Raw genomic sequence first — 25552 nt, 5'->3', positions numbered from 1 at the left:
AGTCCAGAACCCCATTTCAGGCTGAAGTGGTAGTGGAAGTGAGCATTGGGTCATTGGCTCAGGGGTTGACAACCTGGAACCTACGGCGAGAAATCCCCAATTGTGTGAATAGGAAAGTCCATAATTTGGCAAGTCTAGGAATGTCTATGAAACGTACTCCTGAACAGCCACATGCCTGATTTGGAGGGAGCCGGGCCGAGAAAGCCAAGATGCAGTAACTGCAGGACCGTTGCGTTCAACAGCTGAGCCGCACGGCTGCAGATTCCCTATTCAAGTATATCCTGCGGCGAGCATGGAATTTGGATGTAACATGGCGTCCCGGAAGGAGCTACACCCCTGACCTCGCCCTTCTCGTTATAGGACTCACCTTGGTCGGTACCTAAACGGGTTCAAGCCCATATAGGGAATCGATCTGACAGCCGTTGGCATTTCTTTCGGACCGAGCCGAGAAATCCATGGAGGCGTCGACATTCAACCTAGAACCTCCAAGTTTCTTTTCGGATGGAAGTAGACACTGGGATTCCAACGGCTTTGATACCCTACTTAGGGTTTAAACGTAAATACATCGGGCGCTTTGCTATCTACGTAGACTTCAATGTACATGAGTTATGGTAGCTCGAACCCGCCCGACCATGTTGGTGCTGGGTGTGTGGTAGTAGGGGCACTTCAGGTTACCAGCAACGGCGCAGGCGTCGTAAAACTGACCCGAGAAGAGAACAAACCCTCGATAAGCAGACCCGGGTTGGCCGTCAGATCCGCTGTAGAATGTGACTTGGCGCTGTATCGCTCCCCGAGGCGAGAAGCGAGACGGATCCCATATAAGTTGGTGAAATAGGCGGCATTGGCACGCCTCGTGTTGCTTGACACCCACTTACACGCCGCTCTCTGATCTGCTTTTTCGTCCCATGCTGTAACCACTGCTTTCCCCACGCATATTGGTCCAATCCATTCAACATGCGCAATCCTTTAGGGCGTGAAAGCAAGCATGCGTTTCTAGCCACTCCCCCGTCATCACCGCCGTCGACTATGACCATGATTGACCAGACAGTTGACGATGGCTGGCTGGACATCTCCAAACAACCCCATGGGGCTGCCAAGACGTTGAAGCAGGCCAAGTCCCTCCACATCACCTTCAAGCAAGTTACAAGGGCACTCTCGACCCTACGTGGCATCGGGACAGACACCGACGCTGGGGGAAAGTGGGCTTCAGACAACAATGAGATCGAATCCGAGATCGAATGCACTCCTGCCCAACAGGAGCAGCTCCGACGCGACCCCGATGCCGCGAAAAGGCCCGCCGTCATCCGTCTAGACCTGTCCACCGACATGGTCAAGAGCTTCGACCAACTGCATGAAGCATGGCTTGCTCTATCTCTACAGCATCATATCCTACGAACGACCATCGTGAAGGAAAAGAACAATGACGAGTTCGTCCTCCGCATATTTAAGCGTCCGAGAAATGTGCGGGGTGGTTTCGATGCCAACTTCGAACACATCCACACCTTCGGCTTCCAGGGGCCGGCGATGCTGGTTGTCGAATGGGCCAGCTTTACTCCCCATGTCACCCTCTGCCTTCCACAACTGGTAGCCGATAGCACATCGTTGGGCCACCTTTGGAGGGACTTCCTGTCTCTCTTGTCGGGTTGGATCCCGCCACTAAGGCTCACATTCCCACAGTACCTGAGCCTTGCTACGAGAAACACCAGTCGGGAATCTGCGAGAGATTTCTGGAACAAGACTCTTGGCTCCCTGCCCGATGTCGTGGTGCACTCGTTCCCACTAGAGCGGCACCAGACCTTCCAAACCACGCGGGCCACCAGCCCCGTCTCCATCAGCGGGTCATCCCTCAAACGATGCGCGAAGCAGCTCGGCGTTTCCGAATACGCCGTTGTGTATGCGGCCCTAGGCTTGGTGCTGGATCGCCATTGCAACTTGGGCAGTGAGGTGCACGACGTCGCCTTCGTGGCCGAGGGAAGAAACAAAACTGTTAAGGGCCACGAGTCAGTCATTGGATATGTCGACCAAGAATACCCTCTCAGACTCCAGATGAACCCCGAGCTCACCGCGGCTGCCATCATCAAGGAGGCCGACCGTCTCAACACGTTGTCGACGACACATGCCTTCTTTGCCGGCTCGGAACTGTTGGACGCCGTTTCGGCCATCGATTTCAAGCTTTCTGTTGCCGTCGGGGACGACGAGGGCCTTCTGGCCGCTTCTGAGCCCAGCAACCATCCCGTGGGAATCACCGTGCAGATTAGCCATGCAGTATCCATCGTTGCGCAGCATGACACGGCGATCCCCGTTGAGAAAGTCAAGGTTGTTCTTGACCATTTCACCATGGCGCTCTCGGAGATGGTCAGACACCCCAACTTCTTCCTCAGTGAGATCGAAATCATCTCCCCACCGGAACTGGACCTTATCCTGGAGATGGGCATGCCCCTTACTGTTCCTTCTCATGATAACGTCCAGAAGCTTTTTGAGCGCCAGGTTCTTCTTACCCCTGACGCTCCAGCCCTACAGTTTGAGGGAAATCGACCTTTGACGTACGACGAGCTGAACCGCATCAGCAACAGAGTTGCACGGCACTTGCCTGTTGGTAGAGGCTCCTTCGTACCCGTGTGCGTCGAGAGATCGGCGAATCTCATCATTTCCCTGGTCGCCATTCTCAAGACAGGGGCTGCCTATGTCACGATCGATCCCGACACGCCGCAGGAGAGAAACAACTTCATCGTCGAGGATGTTGGGGCCCAGGTTGTTATTGTCGATAAAACAACCACTGGCCGGTTCCCGGGTCGAGAGGTAGTCATTGAGGAGCTCATCGCGGAGTCGATCCTAGCCCAGGACACCAACTTAGACCGCGCCTGTGACCCCAGCGACCCTGTCTACGTGATTTACACATCCGGGTCGACGGGAAAGCCAAAGGGCGTGCTTCATGTAAGTGATATTTTGAGCAACAGCTCGATCATTCCCAGGGTATTTCAGCGGTGTGTGTGCTAACCATGTATGCTCTTAGGTCCACTCCTCGGCAACATCTGGTCTCGCAGCCTTCCCGACATTGCCTGATCTTCGGCAACTCCTCTTCCACAACCCCGTCTTCTCGGCAGCGCAGCGGTCGGTGTGGTCGACTCTAAAGCAGGGCGGCTGCCTGTGTCTAGCCAGCAAGGAGAATCTCACTGTCCACATCGGGCGCACGATCAACCAGATGCAGATCAACGTCATCGACGTTACGCCCTCGACGGCGCTTCTCCTCACCCCCGGCACTGTCCCTTGCCTCAAGCGGATGACGGTTGCCGGTGAACTCATCAACCCTGCTCTAATCCCGACCTGGGTCAACGAGCTGGAATTGCTGAACGCTTATGGTTTGAGCGAGAACACCCAAGTCAACTGGAGACGGGAGATGGTGCTCGGCCAAAACCCACAGAACATTGGGCGCCCAAGTGATACCACCACCTCGTTTGTGCTCGTTCCAGGCACAACGCGTCTCAGCCCCCTGCTCGTCCCGGGAGAACTTTGCCTCGGCGGTGATCAGCTCGCGCTTCATTACCTCAACCGTCCGGAGAAAACAGCGGAAGCCTTCATCGACAACCCTTTTGGCCCTGGCCGCCTGTACCGAACCGGCGATATGGTCGTCGCCCACGAGGACGGGTCCATCGAAATGGTCGGTAGAATCGACTTCCAGGTCAAGATCAACGGTCAGCGTGTCGAGCCTGGTGATTCCAACACCATCTTGCAAACCCACCCGGATGTCTCCAACTCCAGCGTTGTTGCCGCCGAGATTGGCGGCCGCAAGTCGCTGGTCGCTGCTATTGTTGCTAAAACAGGGTCAGCACTGGAGTGGCCGAGGCTGCGGAGCGAGCTCAAGGACCTGCTAGCCCAGCATATTCCCAGCTACATGATGCCCACCTACTGGCTCTTGCAAACCGAACTTCCTCTAAATGTCAACGGAAAGGTCGACATCCCAAGACTCACCAAAGATGTCCAGGGTCTCGACAGAGACACTCTCTTGCGTTTCTCGACCGATAACCACAGCGCTCCCGAGAGTTTAAACGGCGTTTCCCAGGGCGAAACCACCGCACACCTTACGGAACCTGCACAGAAGCTTTGCGAGATCCTAGCCAGTATCCTAAAGCTGACTGGCGCACGCATCAGCGCAAGCGAGAACACGTTTCAGGAGCTTGGGGGCTCGTCCCTCGACGCCATCCGCGTCTCGACCAAGGCTTACCAGGATGACATCCAAGTGTCAGTGCCAGACATCCTTCGACTTCCTCTGCATGCCCTGATTGGGAAAGCAAAGGCATTGCGCGAGAAGGCCCACGAAGATGTCCCGCACTTCTCGTTGCTGCCCAAGAATGCCAATGCAAGGAAGATGGAGTACGTCGAAGACGCGTATCCCACCACCTCACTACAGGACAGCTTCTTGGCAGACTCTTTACGCGGGGGTTCGACTTACATCTACCGTCGTTACTACCGCTTGAAGGGCGTCTCATCCCAGCAAGTCCGAAAGGCGCTGGAGAGCCTGATTCCGCGTATCCCCCTGCTCCGAACAACCTTCATCCTGAACAAGACATCCTTCCTTCAACTGATCAGGAAGACCGTCCCTGCCCTGTCATGGGATGACCTGCCGCAAGTGACGGCTCGGGAGTACTCAGCGCTTGAGAAGCGGACCATGGAGCTGGGCGGCAACTTTGTTCATTTTGCTAGCCTCCGGGACGGTATTCTCGCCGTTACCATGCACCACGCCCTGTTCGATTACTGGTCCAACAACTTCCTCATTGACGATCTGTCCAACGTCCTGGGCAACAAGCCGCTTCCACAACGGCCAGCCTATGTCGACTTTGTCAATCACACGCTGAAATTGCAAACTGCGGAGCAGGTACAACTCAAGAAGTTCTGGCGGGACAAGCTCAATGGCGTCCTTCCCACTGTTTTGGGCCAGACCACCGAGGAGAGCGCTGTTGTAGAGGCCATCCTCGCTCAAGATGTTCAACACATCGCAGCGTCACACAACGTCTCGATCGGCTCTCTCATCTATGCCGTATGGGGCGTTGTCCTCTCCATGCATACGGGGCGTAACGATATCTTATTCGGTGCCACGTTGTCAGGCCGCGATGTGCCCGTCCAGGGAATTACTGACATGGCTGGGCCGACCATTGCTACGGTCCCATTCCGTATCCAGCTGGATACAGAGACATCCCTCCTCGACTTGGCCAGGGCTATCCAGGACGAAATCTGGGAGGTTGCGCCCAAGGCTCAATTCGGTCTGCGGAATATCGTCAAAGAGGCGAACCTGACCGCAAATCACTACGACACTCTCGTGAATGTGCTCATCAAGGACACCGAATCGGTCGAGTCGGGGCGTGATAACAGTCCCCTCGTGCCGTGTGAGCCCCACGAGCCGAACTTTGTGCCCGATCATACCATGCTCGAAGCAGAGACAATGGCTGGGAACGGTCTGCGACTGCGTCTTCTTTCTGGCTTGACGCATGCTAAAGCCTCGCTGTTGCTGGGCAATGTGGCCGAGACCGTCAAGATCTTTTTGGAACGTCCTGATACGCGGATCAGCGATATCGTTCCCACTTCGGTAGAGGAACTCAAGTTTTTGGATTCCCAGTCCAGCGTGCGTCCCACGGAGCCTGGCCTGACGGCCGTCACCCTCGTCGATAGGATTATTGCGCAGTACCCCGAGAAGACGGCGCTCCAAGAGTTGTCAGACGCCACACGCAAGAGAGGGCTGTCCTACCGACAGTTTGGTGACGCTGTCGACCGCCTGGCACGCTACCTTCTGACCAAGGGAGCCAAGAAGGGCGACATCATCCCTATTTGCATGCGCAAATCCATCAACACCCTCATTGCCGTCTTTGGTGTTCTCAAGGCCGGTGCTGCTTACACTCCGCTCGACCCCAAGAACCCTCGTGACAGAAACGACTTTATCACACGCGATGTCGAGGCCAGCATTACGATCACGGACAGCACACACTCCGACGTGTTTGAATCATTTACTGGTGAAGTGATCAACCTTGACACCGTCGATACCACAGGAGACATCAACACATTCGCCGGCGAGCTTCTGGAGCCTTCCGTCCGCGACCTCGCGTACGTCATTTACACTAGCGGCTCGACCGGCCTCCCCAAGGGCGTGCAGGTGCACCACGGCGCAGTAGGAGCATCGACCGAGGGCATGATCGAGGCTTGCAACATCGATGACAAGTGGCATGTCCTCTGGTTCCTGAACTACGTGTTTGACGCGTCTTACTTCGATGTCTTTACCGTTCTCAGTTCGGGTGGCACCATCTCGATCGCGGACCAGGACACGTTGATGCAGGATCTCGCGGGCTGTGTCAACGCGTTCGGGGCTGAGCAACTGATGATCACCCCGACCATCTCCAAGTTGATCTCGCCTGAGCAAGTCCCTACTCTGAAGGCGCTTCTTGTCTGTGGTGAGCCTATCACCCCTGAGGTTGCTAGTGTCTGGGCAACCCGGATGGACGTGTACAACGGATATGGTATGTTTCTCTATGCACTGACCCCTTTCCTACCACCCCCAAACTCCAATGACAGTTGTTCTAACTAAGATTCAGGACCCACTGAGGCAACAATCCTCATGACCGTCTCCAAGGTTGTGCCTGAGGGAAATCTAAAGAGCGTTGGTTACCCATTGAAGGCGGTCAAGGCGACAATCCTCCACCCTGGGCTCCTTGTCCCCGTTCCATATGGCACTATTGGCGAGCTCTGCGTCGGTGGAGATCAAGTCGCCATCGGCTACCTCAACCGCCCCGAGCTAACAGCCAAGGCTTTCACCACTGCAGCGGATGGCTCGCCCATTTACCGCACCGGTGATTACGCCCGCTGGCTCCCGTCCGGGGAAATCGAGTGCCTTGGCCGAAGAGACAACCAAGTCAAGCTGAACGGCTTCCGTATTGAGCTCGGTGAGATCGAGAACACCATCTTGACCCAAGCAGCCGACCTTGTTGAGACCTGCGTTGTGACTGTGGCAGAGGTCCAACGCAAGAAGCAAATCGTGGTGTACTACGTACCCGTTGAGAAGGCGGACGGCGAGGTCGCGAGTAGCAACATGTACGCCACCGCTGTTGTCGATCCCGCAACCATCCTCGACCGGCTCCAGTCTCTGGCTCACTACATGATGCCCAAGATCTTCTTGCCCTTCAAAGGCTTCCCGCTTCTCGCATCCGGCAAGATCAACCGGAAGCAACTCGCCGGGTTGGCAGAAGCGCTGGACCCCAAAGCTCTGGCCGGATATTCCAGCACAGCACCCATCTCAAATGGGCCTGTTGTTAGCGACTCGGAGTTGACCGAGGAGGAGAGGACACTCCGTGGTGCATGGGCCGAGTTGTTCGAGGTTGAGCCAGAGACCATTGACCCTGGCTCGCTTTTCTACCACTACGGTGGTGACTCGATCGCTGCCATCAACCTCGGCAGCATGCTTCGCAGCCTCAACTTCTCGTTGTCGGTCAACGATGTTGTCACTTACCCCTCTCTCAAGGAACAAGCCCAGCGTATCAAACCAGTAAAGGCACCCATGACCTCTGGCCTGGCAGTCAAGCTCGAGGTGAACCAAACGGTTAAGGATAAGCTGCAGGCATCCGGTCTGTCTGATGATGACATCGAAGACATCTATCCTTGCGGACCGGGCCAGGTGGAGTTCTTGACGCAGGGGCACACCGAAGATCAGTTCTGGATGCTGATGACGGTGCGCCGTCTCCCCAGCGGCTTCGATCTCGACCGCTGGATCGAACTGACAAGGGGGCTCACTCAAGCGAACCAGATCCTCCGCGCCATGTACATGAAGCAGGACGACGCAGACCCCCTCAGCTGGGTGCAAATCATCCTCAAAGAACCAGTTATGGACTTGGCCATGGTCGACTGCGAGAGCGCCGACTCGGAGGAAAAGAACAAACTGATCCTCAAGCACTGGGACCAGCGCTTCGCCATCGGCCGGCCCTTCGTTCGCTACCTCGTCCTCCGCTACCCCGACGGCACCATGGACCTGGCCACCAAACTCGACCACGCCATGTACGACGGCACCCTCCTGCGCATCTTCGACGACCAGTTCACCGCCCTCCGCGACGGCCAGCCCATGCCCGTCTCCCCCACCCCCTTCCGCACCTTTGTCGAGTACACCAACCAGCCCGAGCTCCGCGACCCCATGCTCAGCTTCTGGAAGACCACCCTCGCCAACAACACCTTCACCTTCCCCTCGCACATCGCGCACCCCAAAGTCAGCGCCGTCGCCCTCGCCCGCACCGCCATCCCCGTCAACGCCTACGCCCGCACCGCCGGCGTCACCGCCAGCATCGTCTTCCAGGCCGCCTACAGCCTGCTGCTCGCCCAGCTCAGCCACGCCCCCGCCGCCGACGTCACCTACGACTACCTCCTGACGGGCCGCAACGTCGACCTGGACGACCCGCAACTCATCAACGGCACCTGCGCCAATTTCCTGCCGTTCCGCTCGCGGATCGGTGGTGGTGGCGATGGTAGCGTGCAGACGTTGTTGAAGGATACGCAGTCTGGGTTCTGGGCCATGACGGAGAATGGGTCGGTTGCGCTGGGGGATATCTATGGCAAGCAGGGGCTGGGGGTGGATCGTGCCACCCACGCGGCCAAGACGCTGTTCTTGTTCCAGCCGTTTGAGCCGGCGCCGGCCGAGCAGGATAATATGCGGTGGATTGTCATGGCGATGAGCAAGGTGACCATGTATGTGAATTATGCGGTCATGTTTGAGGTGTTTAAGGATGTGGATGGGGGGCACAAGTTGAAGATGGGGTATGATTCGCGGCTGTTCAACGCTGAGGAGGCGAAGGGGGTGTTGCAGACGTATCTGGGTATTGTGCAGGATATTGTCGATGGGAAGAAGACGGAAGTGGGCCAGTTTTTGGGTTGACTCCCTGGCCGTGGCGATGGCCTTGGTCGTGGCATTGACCGAAGAGATGGAGATTGGTGGCCCAGATTGTTTCACGGCGTTGAGGATTTTGTGTGGCTGTGCGTGGTTTTCGCGATCCTTGTTTCTTTCTTCTTTTGTATATAAATGTGGTGTTATGTTTCGGAATTACGTTGGGAGTTTTCCTTCACTAAGAAACACGAAAATACAAAAAAGACATGGGCTATTTCCCTTCCGATCTTATCGCCTGGTGAAACCTGCTATCAACTCCCAATGAGATCCATATTAAAACCAGTTGCAAGGAGCTTCCAGCCATCTCGAGATCCAGCATCCGAGGTCGTTGACCTCAGACTCGAATCTCATGCAACGTTTGGACTGCCCGTCGAACCGGAAATGGGCTCTTCTGTTGGTCCAATCTATGCAAAATTCGACCAACCCCGGAATGGGCAAATCCCTACAGCCTTCGTTGAAATTGATGTTACCCCAGGCGCCATTATCTCCCTGCCAGGTCCCGTTGCTGTCGCATGTTGTGACGAGACAGCAGGTGTCGATCCACCATAGCATTACCGCATTGGAAGTTGCCGCACCTGCGACGAGGAGAGCAGGGATTGGGAGACGCATGGTGTTGCTTCACCGGTGGGTTTGGAGACAGGCAGGTCCTTGTAGTCATGTTAGTAGGACCGTCGTGGCAAGGGCTGTGGGTGTCACTCCGGGGGGTTCATGACGGGGAGTTGGACTGACGTACAAGTTCTCAATTTGCAAAGAGTTGTCTCGGTGTTTAGCTGCGTGTGTGTGGGGGGGGGGCACTAGTCTCTGGAGATCCAGAAAGCACATCTGGAACATGGGAAATCAAGTGGTTTATATGCTCGTCTTCAACCTCTCCCCTCCTTTACTTTCTTCTACTTCCCATGCCTTCCCGTTGCCCTCCCTCGGTCCGAGACGGGGTCCTCAACATCGGATGCCAACGCCACAAACTGCGGGGAACGCAGATTCGGCCGGCGTGATATTGATGCAGGACGGCAACACCATCACTGCATTGATGCAAGCCCTCGTATGCACGCAAACATTCCCGGCACCACACCCGACACGAGAAGTCGATTGCCAAGCCAATTGTCTCTTTGTCGCCTGGAATCCTGCCTGCGAGTCACGGTCCAACGACACGCGCTAAAGTGCCGAATAGCGATGCCGCCAGGGAACCAACAGACCAACAACACACACAACCTTGCCGTCCCAAGTTCCAAAAGAGGCACCCTACACCGAGGGGGGCGCAAGCTCGACCGACTGGGAGTCAAAGAGGTACTTCAAGTACAACATGAAAGTCGGGGCGAATGGACCGCAAAAAATAAAAGCGACTTGGGAATACGAGACAGAACTCGTGCTCGTCTGCTCAAACCGACGACATGGCAAGCATCGACAGGGGTGAGGTGAGGAGGTGAGCGCGGGTTGCCCAAGCCAGCACCAACCAAACACACCACGAAAATGGGGTATCATCACACCGAGCGCCTCACGGTCACCAGGGCCAACACAATTAATGGTGAGCGTGACCGGATCACATCCTGCATATACCTCTTCCTTTTTACAGTAACCGAACGCCCCGACGCCAATGCTATGCAGTGCCCGAGCCGCACACAACGCTCGATGCAGGGAAACAACACAGTCACGCATCGGTCAGAACCTTTAACCGGATTAGCAGGGGCGGGGGCGGGAGGGGACGGAGAAGGGGGGACGGGAACTGACCTGATCTCGTAACTACCAGCCCTCGTCATGTACCGCACCCATTTCACGCTCGAGTAATTGCTCTTCTCAAACACCTTGAGGTAGCGCACCAACAGACCAGAGCTTGTGAACATCAGCAGGCTAAAGTTCAAGCTCAGGGGCGGGCGGCTCCAGGCCTTTTGATTGGTCATGCTCGTCAGCTCGGCCTCGGCGCTGAGGACGAACTCGCTCTGGCCGGTGAAGCGGCCGATCTTCCACACGATGTTGTTCTCGGACGGCTCGTACTTGGCCTTGCCCTGGGTGCAGCGCTCGGTGATCCGGGCCGTGTTGAGCGGCGTGGGGATGCGGACGACGACGTTGGTGGCGAACAGCTTGGAGCCGAAGTTGGCGCGCACGCCGATGCTGTACTCGACCTTGGTCTTGCCGACCTCGTTGACGATGGCGTGCACCTTGAAGGGCAGGTTGACGTTCTCGGTGGAGCGGTAGCGCATCAGCTCGAACTCGCCGTCGGGCGGCACGAAGCTGATGATGCGGTCGCTGTCGAACTTGCCCAGCTTGACGCACTGGTGGAACTGGCAGTCCTCGAGGGTGACGCTGCCCGCGGCCGCCTTGGTTGCCTTGCTCCCCATCCTATTACCGCTGGGGAGGCTCAGCAGCCCGTCGTTATCGAGCAGGAGGCGGTCGTTCAGCCCAAACTTGCACTCGGGCGTGCCGCTGAGGTAGGCGCGCATGATGATCTGGCCGGTGACGTCGGCGCGCAGCACGGCGCCGGTCGCGCTCATGAGGAGGTTCACGTCCTCGATCACATCGACAAACGCCTCGTTCTTCCGGTACTTGACGTCGGCTTTGCGCCACGACAGCGCGCCTGTCGCCTGCATGGTGATCTTGGCCGAGTCTTCCGGTGCGCGCTCCGTCTTGACGCCCTCTGTCGTGATGTACATCTTGAGCGTGTCGGTCTCGGTGTTTTGGGGATAGCCGAAATCGATGATCTCTGTTGAGGGCGCGTGTTGTCAGCAAGACTTGCACAAACCACAATAGGGAATGTGATTCGGAGGGGTTATTGATATCCCGTACCATCCAGGAGCTCATAAACCAGAACGAAGTTGTTCTTAACAGCTTCCTCGTCGAATTTGCCAAAGTAGCCACGGCCAAGCTGGATCAGGCGGTACAGGAACTCGAAGACGAGAGCGGCATTGGCGTTGCTCTTGGTGATGGCCACCAGGTAGATGTTTTCGTGCTTGACATGGCTGAAGGTGGTGCTGCCGAGGGTCAGGATGGGCGACCGCACTTGGGCGTTGCTGATAACCTGGATGCGGAAGACATCGGCGAGTCGTGGGCGGCAGTCGTTGCGGAAGGCCCTGAAGATCAGGTTCTCGCCCTTTTGGTTGAAGACAAGGATACCCGACAACATGGTGGCTGGTTTGGCGGCGGTGGCGTCGGGGGAAGAGGGACGCAATCGCGGTCGGTCGCGGTCGCGGTCGATGGTCGGAGGTGGTGATGATGGCACGGCCGGGATGTGGAGCTTGTTCGATAGGAGACCCTTCGAATAGGGGAGCTCAGCGTCGCCAGTGGACGGTCGCATGCGGGCAGGGCAGAATTCGCTGTCTGGAAATTGGGGATTCATTGGGGGGTTTGGGCGGTGAGCTGGAGGGCCAGGTGGCAACAGCTGTCTACACACTTTCCCACAACTGGCGATGCAACGACTCCAATTCGAGAAATCTTCGGACCATCTTGTCCGCCATCGGTCTATCCATTCGGGTCCAGAATGGTTTCGAGGCAAGAGACAGATGGACAACTCTACCTGCTGCCACGAATAGGTAGCTACCGTGCAAGCAAACAAGTCGCCTTCCACTGTCTGCATTGGCTTTCCAAAAATTCAATCACGACTTCTTCCCTGTACCACACGCACAGCATCATCCATGATCCAACTATTTTGACCATCAACAGGTTGGCAGAGCCAATGCTTAACGGTGTCGAATTACCAACAACGCCATGTCGCGCAACGGCATCGGATACCATCATCGTGAAACTCCGCTAAACTGGATGGAGATTCGGGGTCCTACCCGTGATCGCAGATCGATGCTGGCTTTCCCAATCAGTTGAGGCAACCAATCAGGAAGAAACAGCAAGTAGCATATGATGTCATGGGCAATGCTTGGTGTGAGCCGAAAAGCCCTGGCTGAAGTCTTGTCAGGGACAACCGATGAAAGGTTATAAGATATCCGAAGGATCCATGTTACGTTCGAGGGGTAGCATTTCGTAGCCCAGCCCAGCCCAGCACAACTTTACTAGGATATCAACCATCACTTCCGTTTCCGTTGCAGCCCTTCACTCCTTGTGTTACCCATTCCCGGGCATCGATTCACCTTCGATATGGACACTGCGGAGATGGTTTCAGAGGGGAAGCTCAAGGTAGGCACTCACATTAAAAAAGTAACAGCAACAAAACTGCGACTCTATCTAATACCAACGCCACCATAATTAGCAAGGCTTCTTCCTCGCAACCCTCGTCTCAACGGTAGCTGGCACCTTCATTACCAGCATAAACTTATACGACCGTCTCATCGAGCAACGCCGGCAAAAGAAGTTGGACCGGGGGCAGAATAAGAGAATCAAGGAACTCGAAGGGCGCCTGAACGAAGCCGAGGAGGAGAAGGAGCGCATCAAAGAAGAGAGCACAAAAAGCAGCAAGGCCAGTGATGGAGACAATGAGTTTCGGAACTCGCTTCAGCAGAATGGCAAGATGGTCCAGAACGAGTACAACCGATATTTCGCAAACCTAGGACCAAAGTTTGCCGAGGGTGACTGTGAGTCTTTACCATTGCTATCATCTGATTGTGAGAAACACAAACGTTAACCATCCACCTCCAGTGGTCGCCCAAAACCAGATCCAAGGCCAAATCATCCTCCTCCAAGGCAGCGTCATCAAGCTCCTCGAAGAAGCCATCCTCACCGGCACCCTCCCCGACCTCAACCGCCTCTACAACACATCTGAGTTCGCCCGCGAGAGCAGCATCCGAGCCCTGCGCGACCAGTACCAACGCCTTCTCCAATCTGCACCCCAAGTCCAACAACAACAAGAACGACGACCTGGCGGTCCCATGATGCGGAGGATCTCCTCCACCCCCTCCCTCCGCGGCGACCGCTCGACGACGACGGACTCAGTCCGGAGCCATGGTGGTCACGCGCTACAGAAGGCCCTCACCCACCCCAGCAATGCCGCGGCGCCGCTGTTTTGTCGCTGCGCTAGGGAACTGCAGCAGACTAGCAGGCCGCTGGAGAGCGTCATTGCTGTGGACCGTGGGGCGGCAGTGTGTGCGGGGTGTGATGCTAGGGCCGAGGATGGGGATGATGTTGTGGATGGGTGTCGGTCGTGGAGGGTCGAGAAGGAGCTCGCTGTGAGGGGGGGTAGGCGCGGGTCGCTGAGGGATGATCGTCTGTCTTCCGTGGGTGGTAGGGGGTCGGATGTTGGGTCCGAGGGGGGGATTGTGGTGCGGACGTACCTGCTGACGAGGCGGTTTATTTTCAAGTGTCACCGGGAGAATTCGGGGTATGCTTGTTACTTGTGTTATTGCTATCGCGATCGGGACACGCTGTGTAAGTCGGAGGAGGGCTTGGTGAACCATGTGACGAACAAGCATAGTGTTGGCGAGTATGAGAGGGAGAGGGACATTAGGGAGCTTGGCCGGAGTCTGCCTTTTCGGTAAGAGGGAGATAGGGGTGGCAGTTATGTAAGGAACGTCCAACGATAATAGCGTTGATGCTTCTGAGGGTTTGACTTTGTTCAAAGGCGTAAATATTGGTCTAGGAAGTATACCAAACTCGGGAAAATGAATAGGAAGAAACCAAATAGGGGTTTGACGCCGCCACACCATGCATTTTTATACCCTCCCATCCATAACAAAAACCAACCAATGCCTCCACCGATTACCCAATACCCACCCACCCACAACAACATCACCGTTGTCAAGCCATATCCTAAACATCACTCACAGACCCCTTGGCATACCCCTTCTCCGACGGCGCGCGGCCCTTCAGCACGGCGGCCTCCTTGCCCTTCTGGCTCACAAAGGTGGCCTCGACCTTGTGCACGACAGCCTCCCGGATCTTGTCCTCGCTCCGCTTCATCCACACGGGCCAGCCCGAGCTCGACAGCGGCCACAGCACGCGGTTGTCGATCGACTCCATCCAGTCGCGGCTGCGGGGCTTGGGCCGGGCGGCAATAACATCCATCTCGGCCGCGATCTGCGCGCAGTACACCTCGAGCGGGAGGTCGTTGACGTCCTGCCCGAAGGGGTTCTCGATCTCGCGCCCGATGAAGAGGATGCCCAGGATGATGTAGGCCGCCACCACCGTCGCCGGGATCGTGATCCACGTCTGGTCGCCCACCGTGCCCAGCAGCTGGAAGGGCAGCACCAGGATGTACACCCACGTGATCTGCGCGATGGCGATGGCGTACGCGATGGGCAGCGGCGTGTTGAGCACGCGCTCCGTGCCCACGAGCACGTCGTTGAGCATCGCGATGTTGTTGTACACGGTCGTCTGCTGCATCGGGATGGGGAGGCGCCCGTCCAGCGCGATCTCGTCGGCGTAACTGGCCAGGTACGACAGGATCTCCAGGGGCAGGTTGCCGAGCGGGCGGCCGGCCTTCTTGACGGCCTTGCGCGGGTTGCTCTCGGCGAAGGAGACGCCCAGGTACTCGCCGACGCTCTTGAAGAAACCGTGGCGCTTGAAGGCCCGCTGGGCGTTGTCCGGGTCGTCCGTGGTGGCCGCCTGCGCGAAGGTGCCGAGGTGGGACACGAGGTTGGCGATGTCGTCGTAGCACGTGTAGGGCTCGAACCGCAGGCGGTGCTTGAGCGCGACCGAGAAGGCCACCACCAGGTTCATGGCCGTCAGCCGCTCGAGCACGTCTCGGCGCTTGTGCTGCTCCTTTTGGTCCTCGGGGATGTCGCTCCGCTCGGCCGTGTGGACCCAGAAGACACGCCCGAGGTTCTGGCTCGCCAGGATCAGCTGGGCCCAGTACCGGCGACCTTCGGCGTAGCGCTCGTATGCCGTGGAGCTACGGAACGACAGTCCCAGACCGACGACAAAACCGAGGACGGTAAGGAGCACGCTGCCGATGTTGACTATTTGGGGAACATTGTCAGTTCCGAGTGCCGCCGGGAGGGGGGGCAACACGGGGTGCATCGGAGGGGACAAAGTCCCAAAGTCTAAACGTACTTGGTGTGACCAACACATGGATACATGTGACGCATGTCGCCCACGCGCCAATGGAAAGCAGCGGAAGGATTAGCTTGGGAAGGATGCTCCCGTGCATTTGTAGGAAGATGGGCCATTTCGAGTGCTTCTGGATATCGCGGGGTCCGGTCTGTAGCAGCCAGGGGTTAGCGCGAGCCAACACGGATGGACAGCGGGGCCGAGGAAGGTCCATACAAAATAGTCGTCAATATCTAGGGAAGTGTTCTTGCGACTGAATGGGTTGGGCGTGAAGAGGCGAGGCGATGTCAGGGACGCGATTTCCTCCAAAAGGACGCCGTTGGGGCTGGTGCCATTGGTTTTGATTTGAGTGTTGATCGCAAGGTTGTCCGCCGGGCCGTGACCACCGGCTCCCGGGGCTCCCGGGGCGGCGTGAGCAGTGGGGGCTCCGCCTGCGGCATGACCGTCTTCGGCCATGCTGATTCAATATTCGGCCAAGGTAACTGCAGTAGTTTGCTGGAAAGAAGCCAAGTGAAAGCAATGAGTGACGGGGCGCAGTTACTGCTGTCAAATCCTCTGAAACCAACGAAGAAAGTTCAGGGGCAGACAGGGCAACCAAAAAGAGTGGAAGAAGTAAAGCCAAAGAGGCGTGTAAGTGCGCAACAATAAAAGGTTTTTTAAAAAAAACGAAAGGCTATCTATGAAGGAAGTCAACTGCCAAAAAGGTCAGTAGGTGATCGGCGTCAAAGAAAAAAGAGAGAAGAAAAAGGGTTCTCCTTTGAGATTCTTTCTGTGATCCTTTTCCTTTCATGACCCTGCCGGCGGCGTCCCGGCGGCACCTCCCCTCCCCTCGTCCCCTGCCAAGCACAGGGGCTCGCGTTCAAGGGTGAGATTTCCAGGGGTCTGCAACTGCTGCGCCTGGACGTTCTAGGCCTCGCGGAAGCTTCTTTTGAAACAAACCCTGTCCAACGGGGACGTGGCAAGCCCGCTCAACGCTCTGTGGGCCACACAGGCCCATTGGATGCTGTCTTTCATCGGCTCATCCTGCCCTGCCGCTGGAGTCAGGCCTCGGACAAATTACACGAATGGCAGTGCCGCCGGAACCACGTCACACACCAAATCTGGAACTCGTTCCCGTCCCGATCCCTGATCAACTGCATCCCTTTCCCGGATTGGACGTCTCCAGGGCCACCCTGCATTCTTTGCCGCAGACTGCCAAACAGAGATGCCTAGGCGCGCGAAATGGCTTGCAGAAAGGTCTCGGGGCCGTCCGCGTTCCATGCGCGTGTGCTATGGAGTCTGGAGAAGGTTGACGTTATTTCTTAGCACGAACCACGACTTGGTGGCAGGGCTAGAACGAGAACTGTACGCGGAGTCAGGGGTTTCCTCGCTGATCGGCAGAAGAAACGGCTCCAGCCGTGCCAAGATGTCTGGCCAACTTTTCGAACACCGAGTTGGTTGGTGGGTCCAACAAGTCCCGTTCATCTCATGTTCGTATTTTTGTCAGCCAAACAAAATTGGTTGGTGGAGTGAGAGAAGTCTGGACTCGGGGCTGCGATTCGACTTGGAAGCACCAACACTGAGATGCAGTTGTTCCTTCGGCTTTTTGAATTCCCCATAACCAATGACAATGAGCCATGTCATGAAAATTCTCACGAAATGCTTTAATTAGTACCCCTAACCCGCCAAGGTTATCTCTGTCTCCTTTGTTCAACTTCCGGTCTCAGCTTTGAAGGAGACTGGCTCGACTCAGGGCTGGTTCTCTATTTAAGTGTTCTTTGAGTAAATCTTCGTATCCAAAAGGTCATCGGCCACTTTCCAGGTTCATTGCGTTATAATCGCCGATCTTCCCCGTGATAATCGCCAGGGGGAAATAGCCGCGGTCCGGAGCGTCGGGCACGATCGACATCCATGCATGAAGTGTCTGACTTCAGTACCCGGCTATCGTGTGATCATCGCCTCGCAAAAACGGTAAAAGAGAAGGGCCGGGTTCCGATCGAGTAGGAGTCAGAGCGGGTAGCAAACAAAGGGAATCTTGAGTCAAGTGTCTCTGGCTTTTTTTATCATCTAATTTTCAAGGCCAGGTATACATCCCAACATGTCATCATAACTGACGCCCCCGGCGGGCAAACAATGGGTTAATATTGATGCGGGCCCATCAACTAATATTGGAACCGCCATCTTGGGTCCTCATCGCCGCTCCAGTCCTCCAGTTCCCCCACTGCCTTGACTTCCGGGGTGATGGCCTCCCGCCTCTCATTCTCCCTCTTCAACATGTAGTACAAGATCACCGACACGACGATCTCAAACAATAGGTATCCCAACGCAAAACTGTGACCGACAAAGTAGCGCGGGCCGTCACCGGATCGATACAGCTGGGTACCAATCACGGCACCGCAGTTTCCGATGCTGATCTGCATTGCGTTGGCGACGGCTCGCTTGGTCTGACCCGAGACGTTGATGGCCGGCCACGACAGCGCGAGCGCCGTCGCCGGATAGATGCCGCCCGCGGCGAAGAAGGTGCCTAGGTACGAGACCCCCGGCCGGCTGGACGGGTCGGAGTTGGTAAGCAGGATGATGTACCCGATCATGGCGAATAGCGCTGAGCCGATGATGGGGATGGCGCGGTGGCCGGTGCGTTCGGAGAGGATGGCCACGCCGATGGTGGTGAGGAAGGCGAATGCGTAGGGGGGGATTGTGAGGAGCTGCGCGTTGGCGGCTTCGTAGCCGAGATCCTTAATGATGGTGGGCTATGATGGGCGGGATTAGCTGAGATATCACCAGCGGTTTGGCATAGACAGCCACATACCAAGAACAGCGAGAATGTGTACAACGGAAGGCTCATGCCGTGGAAGCTGAGCCCGTACAACCAGCTCTTGGGGTCACGCAGCGCCTTGAGGACGTTCTCCCACGTGAAACGCTCGTCGCGGGTCGCGTCACTGTCCGACGACAAGCGGTTGCGGATGAAGGTGCGTTCCTTTTCCGAAAGAAAGTCGGCTGTCTCGGGGTAGTTGTGGATGAAGTAGTAGGCCGCAATGGCTACGAGCACGGTGGCGATACCTTCCTATTCCCGCAGTTAGTGGTGGCCATAAGTAAGGCGATAGGTACGCTCCGGCACAGCTTACGAGGATGAAAATCCAACGCCAGCCGTTCTCCCACACGACGCCGGCCATATGTCCAATTCCCTGCGCAGGCGAGCATCAGTATGTTGGCTCTAACGAATCGGCATATTGGGCCACTTACGTAGGCCAAGATACCTCCAAAGGAGCCTGCCAGTGCGGCAACACCGAAGAACAGCGAGATGCGGAACTGTCTCTCCCGTCTCTGATACCACATCGAGAAGTAGTAGACCACTCCAGGGAACAGCCCGGATTCAGTCACGCCCAAGAAGAAGCGGGCGATGAAGAAGCCCGTCAGGTTCTGGACAATACCCATCAGGGTTGCCACCACACCCCAGAGGACGGTCAGGGTGGGCAACCAGAAGCGAGGCGTTGTCCTCTTCAAGATGATGTTGCAGGGTACCTGGTGGGAAGGTTAACTTCGTCGTCCTATCGAAGGGAAGCAGCAAAATCTCACTTCAAAGAGAACGTAACCGATAAAGTACAACGTCAAACCCGTCAAGTACTGGTTCCCCGTCATGCCTAGGTCGTCCGTGAGACCCTCGATACGGGCGTTGCCAACATTGCTGCGGTCGAGGAAGGAAAGCAGATACAGGACTCCCACGGCGGGCAACAACCGCCAGTCGAGCTTGCGGAGCAGTGCTTTCTCGTCGATGGTGCCCGACTCAACCTCCCCTAGCTCGGATCCTGAAGATGGTTCAGACTCGCCCTTGAGTGGTAGTTTCGTGTCGAGACCGCCCACTTCAGGGCCATCTTCTTTCTGCGGCACCGGCACGGTGTCCGGTGCCTTGCCGGTTACTTCGGCAGACATGCTGCACCGAAATGTGTGGGGATATGAGGAGGTGTGTCTCGGGCGTCACCTTATGATCTGGAACGACGGCAATGATAACGGGGCGGTGGGATCGGCAACTAAAGCGGACTTCGTCTATGCAATTTTCCGGCAGCTACACACCCACTGGCGGCCACAAATTATGTACACTAGAAAGTGGTGTAGCAGTTGATTGCAAGACTGGCTGATTCAAGGGATCACCTTCTGTCCGTGACACCACCCCCTTAAATAGAGACCGTTGCCGACCTAAGGTCAAGGGTCTTTAATCCCCAACTCAACATCCGGTTCTCGGTTTACAGAACCCCGCAGTCTGCAATGGTTGCAGCTCACATTGCGACTTGTTGATGCGGTTGATCATGGCCACATTTCCGCTAGAATTGCGACATGGCTGTTCGGTCGACATCATTGGGCCGCCGCCCCCACGCAACGTTGGGGAATAGAGGGCGGCCGTGCAGGGTACTAATCACGACATCACAGACCCACGGTTCTGGTAGCGACATGGCGTGCGAACACCACCTGTCCGGGTGCCGGAGATACTGAGCACGCCGTTGACGGAGCATGCGCCCCGGTCAATAAACGTTGCGGGGGCGTGGGATGGAGGGGGTTGGAACATGTCTCGGCTGCTGCTTCAGTCCACGTTTTCTAAAGTTTGAAAGGCTGTGGGGAGCTTGCATGTTAATGATATGTCATTCTTTAACACCCAGGCGGCCTGTTGCGTCTAGTCGGCAATGGTGCTTCTCCTGGCTGGTCACGATGTCGCCAACGGCGGACTCTTGGACAACTGCAAGCCCATCTTAAGGACTCAAAAGTCCATTTAGTGGATTGTTCAAGAGGAAACAATCATCACAGTTTTTAACATTTTTCCTAACACGTTACGCATGGAAGCTCTGTGTAGATACCGAGCATGGTGTTTGTTTACCTATACGCACCTGTGTGTTCCGAATAATCACATTTGATCACAGATGTCAGCCAACCACACACACCTAGGTGGGAATCAGCCGCACGCGGGTCCAACTCCCCGCGCCAATCACTGTTGATTTAGGTATCAAAGCCTTGGGTGATGGACGACGACATCCTCGTGCCGTGGGCAAACCCGACAACTGTTGTCCCCAGTGCCGTCCAACTCGACCCATGCCCGCTAATGACGAGCCCAAAGCCGAACAGGCCACAGTTCGGCGCAATGATATCGATGATCAGCTCTGTTTGCTGTCGCTCGACGGCGGCGGCGTGCGGGGCTTGTCCAGCCTGATGATCCTCAAGCAGCTGATGGAAGCCATCGATCCGCAACAGCCGCCCCGGCCCTGCGACTATTTCCACATGATCGGCGGCAATTCGACGGGAGGGCTGATAGCCATCATGCTGGGAAGGATGCGTATGACCGTCGACGAGTGCATCCTCGCATACAACAAGCTGGCGCCCAAGGTCTTCACCAAGGTCCACCACCGGATCAGCGTCTGGACTGGCGAGACGCAAGGGCGCTTCGACCACATCGCGCTAAAGACGGAGATTAAGGCGTTGTTGAAGGATGACCCAGATGCTTCATTGCGAGAAGATGAGGAGGACAGCTGCTGCAAAGTGTTCGTCACTCAGTTTATGCCCATCTCGTCTTCGGGCTTCTCTCAAACTTCATGGATGACCATATCCCCGCTATCTATAATTGTAGTTTCGTATGCGCGACAAGCCAACAGACCGGCCGCCCAGTTGTTTTCTCCTCGTATCATAGCCCTCGACGTAGCAACGACGCACTATCCCAGGCCAAGATATGGGAGGCGGCGCGCGCCACGTCGGCCGCAACAACCTTTTTCGATCCTATCACCATCGGAGGTGAGACCTTCGTGGATGGCGCAACGGGAGCGAACAATCCTATAAAATATCTGTGGACGGAAGCCGGCGACATATGGGGCGGCGGAGAAGGCCTAGATGAGGCTCGCGTGAAGTGCCTCGTCTCCATCGGTACTGGGTTGCCGTCCCTCGTCTCCTTTGGCCCGGACGTCGCCGGCCTGGCAAAGGCCCTGAAGGCCATATCGACCGACACGGAAGCCACGGCAAGCGTGTTCCAGAAGCACCACTCGAAGCTTTTCGCCAAAGGCCACGCCTTCAGGTTCAATGTCACTGCCGGCCTTCAGTCTGTGGGTTTGCACGAGGTGGAGAAGTGGGATGATATTGCTGCTGCAACAAGGGCGTACATTCAGGAGGACGACACATTCATGAAGCTGAAGAAGTGTGCTTTGATGTTACAGGAGCGCGAGTGTAAGACTTCCTCCTGTTGTACAAGCTGCGTTAGGCCAATGGTAAGACTAAGAAAGATGGGCTGACAAGACTGGCGCAAACATAGGGACCAATGCCGTAGCCGGGGACATCATCGAATTCGCCAAGGTCTCCATAGAGGGCCTCAACGACCCGGGAAACCACATGGGGCGCGAGGATCTTCAGTGGCTTACCCATACTACGCCATACGATACGTGGCGGTCACAGAATGAATCGAGTTCTTTCCTCCATTGTCGGCTGGCTTCCAACTCTGGAGGCTGCTCCGGCGGCTGGGTGGCTGCGTCTTTAGTCCAGTCTCTCCCCTTTGGACTGCAGTCACATAGGCTCCCGGGAACCGGTGACAAGCCTGGCCCCTCCCGCAGCTTGTATTTCCAGTGTCTCGCAGAGCCGCCAGATGGAGTTGGCATCAACAAAGATGAGAGAGGGATGGGCCAACCCACCGTGTCCGCTCACCACGTCCTCGTTTCTCTCATTTGCCAGGCATTCTTGGTGGATCACGACCACTTCGAAGACCTCAGACAACGACTACTCATGCTAAACTCGGCTGACAGGCGGTGGATGCGATTGGCGACGAACAACCCAGAATCAATGACCCTGAATATTGGCGTGGCGCTGCTCGCAACAGCAATCTCTACTGGAAGCAGGCCTGCCTGTATCGCCATCGATAATGTGCATCTCATCCAAGCCCCTGGCCTCAAGGGTCTTTTGTCTGGCCTTAGATCTCGTTTTGACAAGAGCTCCCGAAGTGCGGAAGAGTCCCTGCCCGTTGTCCTGTCGGGCCAGGCCATGGTGGGTGTAACTAAAGAGCTCGAAGGTGTGTTGCAGGTCGACAGCAACACCGAGTATGGCGGTAAGCTAGCCCCAGATACAAGCATTAATGATAATCTAACCTCGAACAGAGTGTGTTGCATCGCTACACTTCGGTGACTGGAACACGCGCCGGAATCAAATCGACCACCCTGACGACGGGACGAACTTGTGGATCTGGGAGCACCCGGAATACAAGGCCTGGGGTGCAGCAAACCAAGGAATACTGTGGGTTGAGGGAAAACCGGGCAGTGGCAAGTCCGTCCTCGCGAGTTCTATGCAGAAACGGATCGTTGCCTCATGGGAGCGAGAAGCACCAGGCATCTCCGAGCATTCCTCTTCACGCAGTGGTTACCCACCATCCATCATCGCTGGATGGTTCTACTCGTCCCGGCTTGGGGATGTGGGCATGTCCCACTCTTCCCTCCTGCGCTCGCTCGTTTACCAGATCCTGTGCCAGGAACAGTTTGTCTTCCGCGATATTGTCGTCGATTGTTACCGCAAGTTCTCCGTCCAGGAACTGGAATCTTCATCCTGGTGTTCATCTTCGGACTTTGAGGCCACCGGCTTAGACATTCTCAGACGCGTCAGCGCCACTGGAACCTCCATTATTTGTATCGTTGGTGCCGTGGACGAGGCGAAGTCAACCAGCGAGGCGATGTTGCGAGGCCCAGCCGCGCAGCGGCAGAACAGAACCCGGACCATCCTGGGTGCTTTGGCTCGCTTGGTGGTTGGAGTGGAAGGGTCAAGAATGAAATTCGTTCTCTTGAGCCGACCGGAGCCCCTGCTCGAGTTGGACTTTCGCCGAGCGCAACGAGAGCTGGAACATACGTTCCGAATCACACTGGAGAACGAAAACAGGACCGACATCGAAGTTCTGGTGAACCATGGGGTTGCGTCCTTGCAAACTGCAATGCACACCTATGACTCGGATAGCGACGTGTATGTGCCCTGCTATGGCAACAATAACAAATCCAGGGCACGCCCAGGGATGTGCCGGGCGCTGCAAAACATCCAGGCATCTGAGGCAGACTCCTTAGGGCGGATTCGCGAGTATATTCTCCATCATGCCCGGGGCATTATTCTCTGGGTTACACTCATCCTCAACGACTTGCAGGTCGCAGCTGCAGCTGGCATGTCAACGTTTCAAGAAATAGAATCCAGACTGAGGTCGTTGCCTCTGGAGCTCTACGATCTCTACTCAACAATCATCCAGGGCTTACGCTCTAAGCTTAGAATCAACGAACTTCAGAAGAGCCACAACATCTTTACCCTGGTCGCCGGAGCTGGATCCTTTGGTCGGCCCCTCAGGCTACCGGAGCTGTGGGAGGCACTCGCCGTCCCCGCGGAGCTTGAACTGGCCCTAAAGTCCGAGAAGGATCCTATCGTTTCAAACCGAGTCAGGATTTCGTCGTGGCCGGATTTCCGTCGTCAGTTGGCGAGATATTGCGGCCCCTTGATAGAAGTTGTTAAGGTGGATTTAAACGAGGGTGTACGTACCGTCCTCTGATAGCGGCAAAGTGGCTCTTCAGGGCTATATTGTCCAGTTCATTCACCGGACGGTCAAGGACTTTTTGGAAGAGCTCCCGAATTCGGACGAACTGAAAGTCACCGAAGACGCCGCTCGCGCGCACGTCGAACACCTGGCAAGACGGTACCTGGCTCTGACGTTCCCCCGAGAGAAGCCTTCTTACTGGTCTGTCTCTCAGGCCACTGAAGCCATCCCGCTGATGTGGAAGGAAAATCTGGGTAGCTTGGTGGATTATCTCGACAGTCGCATATTGCTATCCTTCGCCCTCAGCGTCAACTCCAGGGTCGAGCCGCCGGCGCAGGACCACCTCGGAGCTCTCCACGAGCTCATGGACCACATGATCTATCCGTCGGCCCGTGCGTTGGATGATGCCCAAATACGCGATCACCTCGCTGGCGAGTGGGTGTACTACCCTGGGGCGATGGACCAATGTTTCTCATCGTCATGTAACCGGGGTGTCTTGCTCGGGCACGCGGTATTCCATGCTTGCATGGAAGGCGCTGTGACAGCGGCTGAAAACCTCGTTGCTCTTTTTTGCGTTCGGAGTGCTTTTCGGCCTTCTTATACTCCGAGCGATGAAGTTGTCACGCTCCAAGGAGCCCGGAGGGCGGCAATCCAGGTCGAGGTCCTGAAGCAGGCGCCTTGTCTGACACAAGACAACCGCCATCATGCGGTCTTAAGCACTGGCCCTCGTAGACGGTCGATCAAAGACCCGTTTGTGAAGCTGGAAATTGAAGCCTTGACGACGCCGGAGGGTGAAATTCGCGAAGCCGTGCAAGCGATTAGCGACCTCATGATACCAAAGTGGCCACGCATTTGACCAACAGGCACAAGCAGCTGACCAAGAACTTGAATCACTTAACAAAGAATCAGTTCACGAGAGCGTAGTTAATCTGCCGGCACCAGACCCGCCGACATTTGACGACACGATTCTCGGGTGGGCATCAAGCCCGTGCAGCAGAGGCTTAAGGCCGCCATTGCTACGAGATGCACTAAGCACCTTGCTTGATCAGCCACCCAAGCGTCGAGGCATCGATGTAAGTTGCCAATCTTTCGCTCCCTGCTCAAACGCGAGAACATGGTTCACTAACTGTCCGGTGGGAGAATTGGGGCTTGGAAACTTCACGCCGCAATGCAATAGCTCTTGGATCAGCCATTGGCTTAAGTCATTCCATAACAGGATGAAAAAG

The 25552-nt window shown here is 56.2% G+C and overlaps 7 protein-coding genes across 7 annotated transcripts; 4 read left to right on the top strand and 3 right to left on the bottom strand.

The window, feature by feature from the left end:
- Positions 1 to 954: 954 nt before the first annotated feature.
- On the top strand, positions 955 to 8989 carry F5144DRAFT_623780 (uncharacterized protein; the record flags this gene model as incomplete). Its single annotated transcript, XM_066792168.1, has 3 exons — positions 955 to 2934; positions 3014 to 6503; positions 6579 to 8989. The coding sequence occupies 3 exons, from the start codon at positions 955 to 957 to the stop codon at positions 8897 to 8899; spliced, it is 7791 nt and encodes a 2596-aa protein (XP_066640679.1). The 3' UTR covers positions 8900 to 8989.
- Positions 8990 to 10132: 1143 nt separating this feature from the next.
- On the bottom strand, positions 10133 to 12238 carry F5144DRAFT_584875 (Mu homology domain-containing protein; the record flags this gene model as incomplete). Its single annotated transcript, XM_066789652.1, has 3 exons — positions 10133 to 10571; positions 10634 to 11603; positions 11687 to 12238. Coding segments are annotated over 3 exons (1529 nt in total), but the record flags the coding sequence as incomplete, so codon positions are not given.
- Positions 12239 to 12985: 747 nt separating this feature from the next.
- Positions 12986 to 14010, top strand: F5144DRAFT_462470 (uncharacterized protein; the record flags this gene model as incomplete). The annotated part of the gene is made up of 3 exons (XM_066784983.1): positions 12986 to 13024; positions 13098 to 13419; positions 13484 to 14010. Coding segments are annotated over 3 exons (888 nt in total), but the record flags the coding sequence as incomplete, so codon positions are not given.
- A 379-nt stretch (positions 14011 to 14389) lies between these two features.
- Positions 14390 to 16638, bottom strand: F5144DRAFT_584869 (Bestrophin, RFP-TM, chloride channel-domain-containing protein). The gene is made up of 3 exons (XM_066789651.1): positions 16046 to 16638; positions 15833 to 15980; positions 14390 to 15738 (listed from the first exon to the last, which is right to left on the bottom strand). Exons 1-3 carry the CDS (start codon positions 16283 to 16285, stop codon positions 14591 to 14593), a joined length of 1536 nt encoding a protein of 511 aa, XP_066640676.1. The 5' UTR covers positions 16286 to 16638; the 3' UTR covers positions 14390 to 14590.
- Positions 16639 to 17970: 1332 nt separating this feature from the next.
- Positions 17971 to 20009, bottom strand: F5144DRAFT_633203 (major facilitator superfamily domain-containing protein; the record flags this gene model as incomplete). Its single annotated transcript, XM_066792529.1, has 5 exons — positions 19385 to 20009; positions 19052 to 19330; positions 18934 to 18993; positions 18618 to 18872; positions 17971 to 18558 (listed from the first exon to the last, which is right to left on the bottom strand). The coding sequence occupies exons 1-5, from the start codon at positions 19736 to 19738 to the stop codon at positions 17971 to 17973; spliced, it is 1536 nt and encodes a 511-aa protein (XP_066640675.1). The 5' UTR covers positions 19739 to 20009.
- An 878-nt stretch (positions 20010 to 20887) lies between these two features.
- Positions 20888 to 22662, top strand: F5144DRAFT_633202 (acyl transferase/acyl hydrolase/lysophospholipase; the record flags this gene model as incomplete). Its single annotated transcript, XM_066792528.1, has 3 exons — positions 20888 to 21333; positions 21480 to 22006; positions 22092 to 22662. Coding segments are annotated over 3 exons (1542 nt in total), but the record flags the coding sequence as incomplete, so codon positions are not given.
- A 1789-nt stretch (positions 22663 to 24451) lies between these two features.
- F5144DRAFT_376851 (uncharacterized protein) lies at positions 24452 to 25532 on the top strand. Its single transcript, XM_066784557.1, has 2 exons — positions 24452 to 25399; positions 25467 to 25532. Exon 1 carries the CDS (start codon positions 24562 to 24564, stop codon positions 25180 to 25182), a length of 621 nt encoding a protein of 206 aa, XP_066640673.1. The 5' UTR covers positions 24452 to 24561; the 3' UTR covers positions 25183 to 25399; positions 25467 to 25532.
- Positions 25533 to 25552: the final 20 nt, after the last annotated feature.

The sequence above is a fragment of the Chaetomium tenue genome, assembly GCF_020726465.1.
Source record: "Chaetomium tenue strain MPI-SDFR-AT-0079 chromosome Unknown F5144scaffold_6, whole genome shotgun sequence".
NCBI classification, from domain to species: Eukaryota; Fungi; Ascomycota; class Sordariomycetes; order Sordariales; family Chaetomiaceae; genus Chaetomium; species Chaetomium tenue.
The sequence above is the reverse complement of the archived record's forward strand: the minus strand, read 5'-3'. Positions and strand labels throughout refer to the sequence as shown.

Excerpts from the sequence above, each read along its gene's own strand:
- F5144DRAFT_584869 (XM_066789651.1), bottom strand. The coding sequence starts at position 16,285 with ATGGCCGAAGACGGTCATGCCGCAGGCGGAGCCCCCACTGCTCACGCC. Across the intron at positions 15,981-16,045 it reads TAGATATTGACGACTATTTT|ACCGGACCCCGCGATATCCA; the intron begins GTATGGACCTTC and ends TGGCTGCTACAG. Across the intron at positions 15,739-15,832 it reads CCATGTGTTGGTCACACCAA|TCAACATCGGCAGCGTGCTC; the intron begins GTACGTTTAGAC and ends TTCCCCAAATAG.
- F5144DRAFT_376851 (XM_066784557.1), top strand. The coding sequence starts at position 24,562 with ATGTGGAAGGAAAATCTGGGTAGCTTGGTGGATTATCTCGACAGTCGC.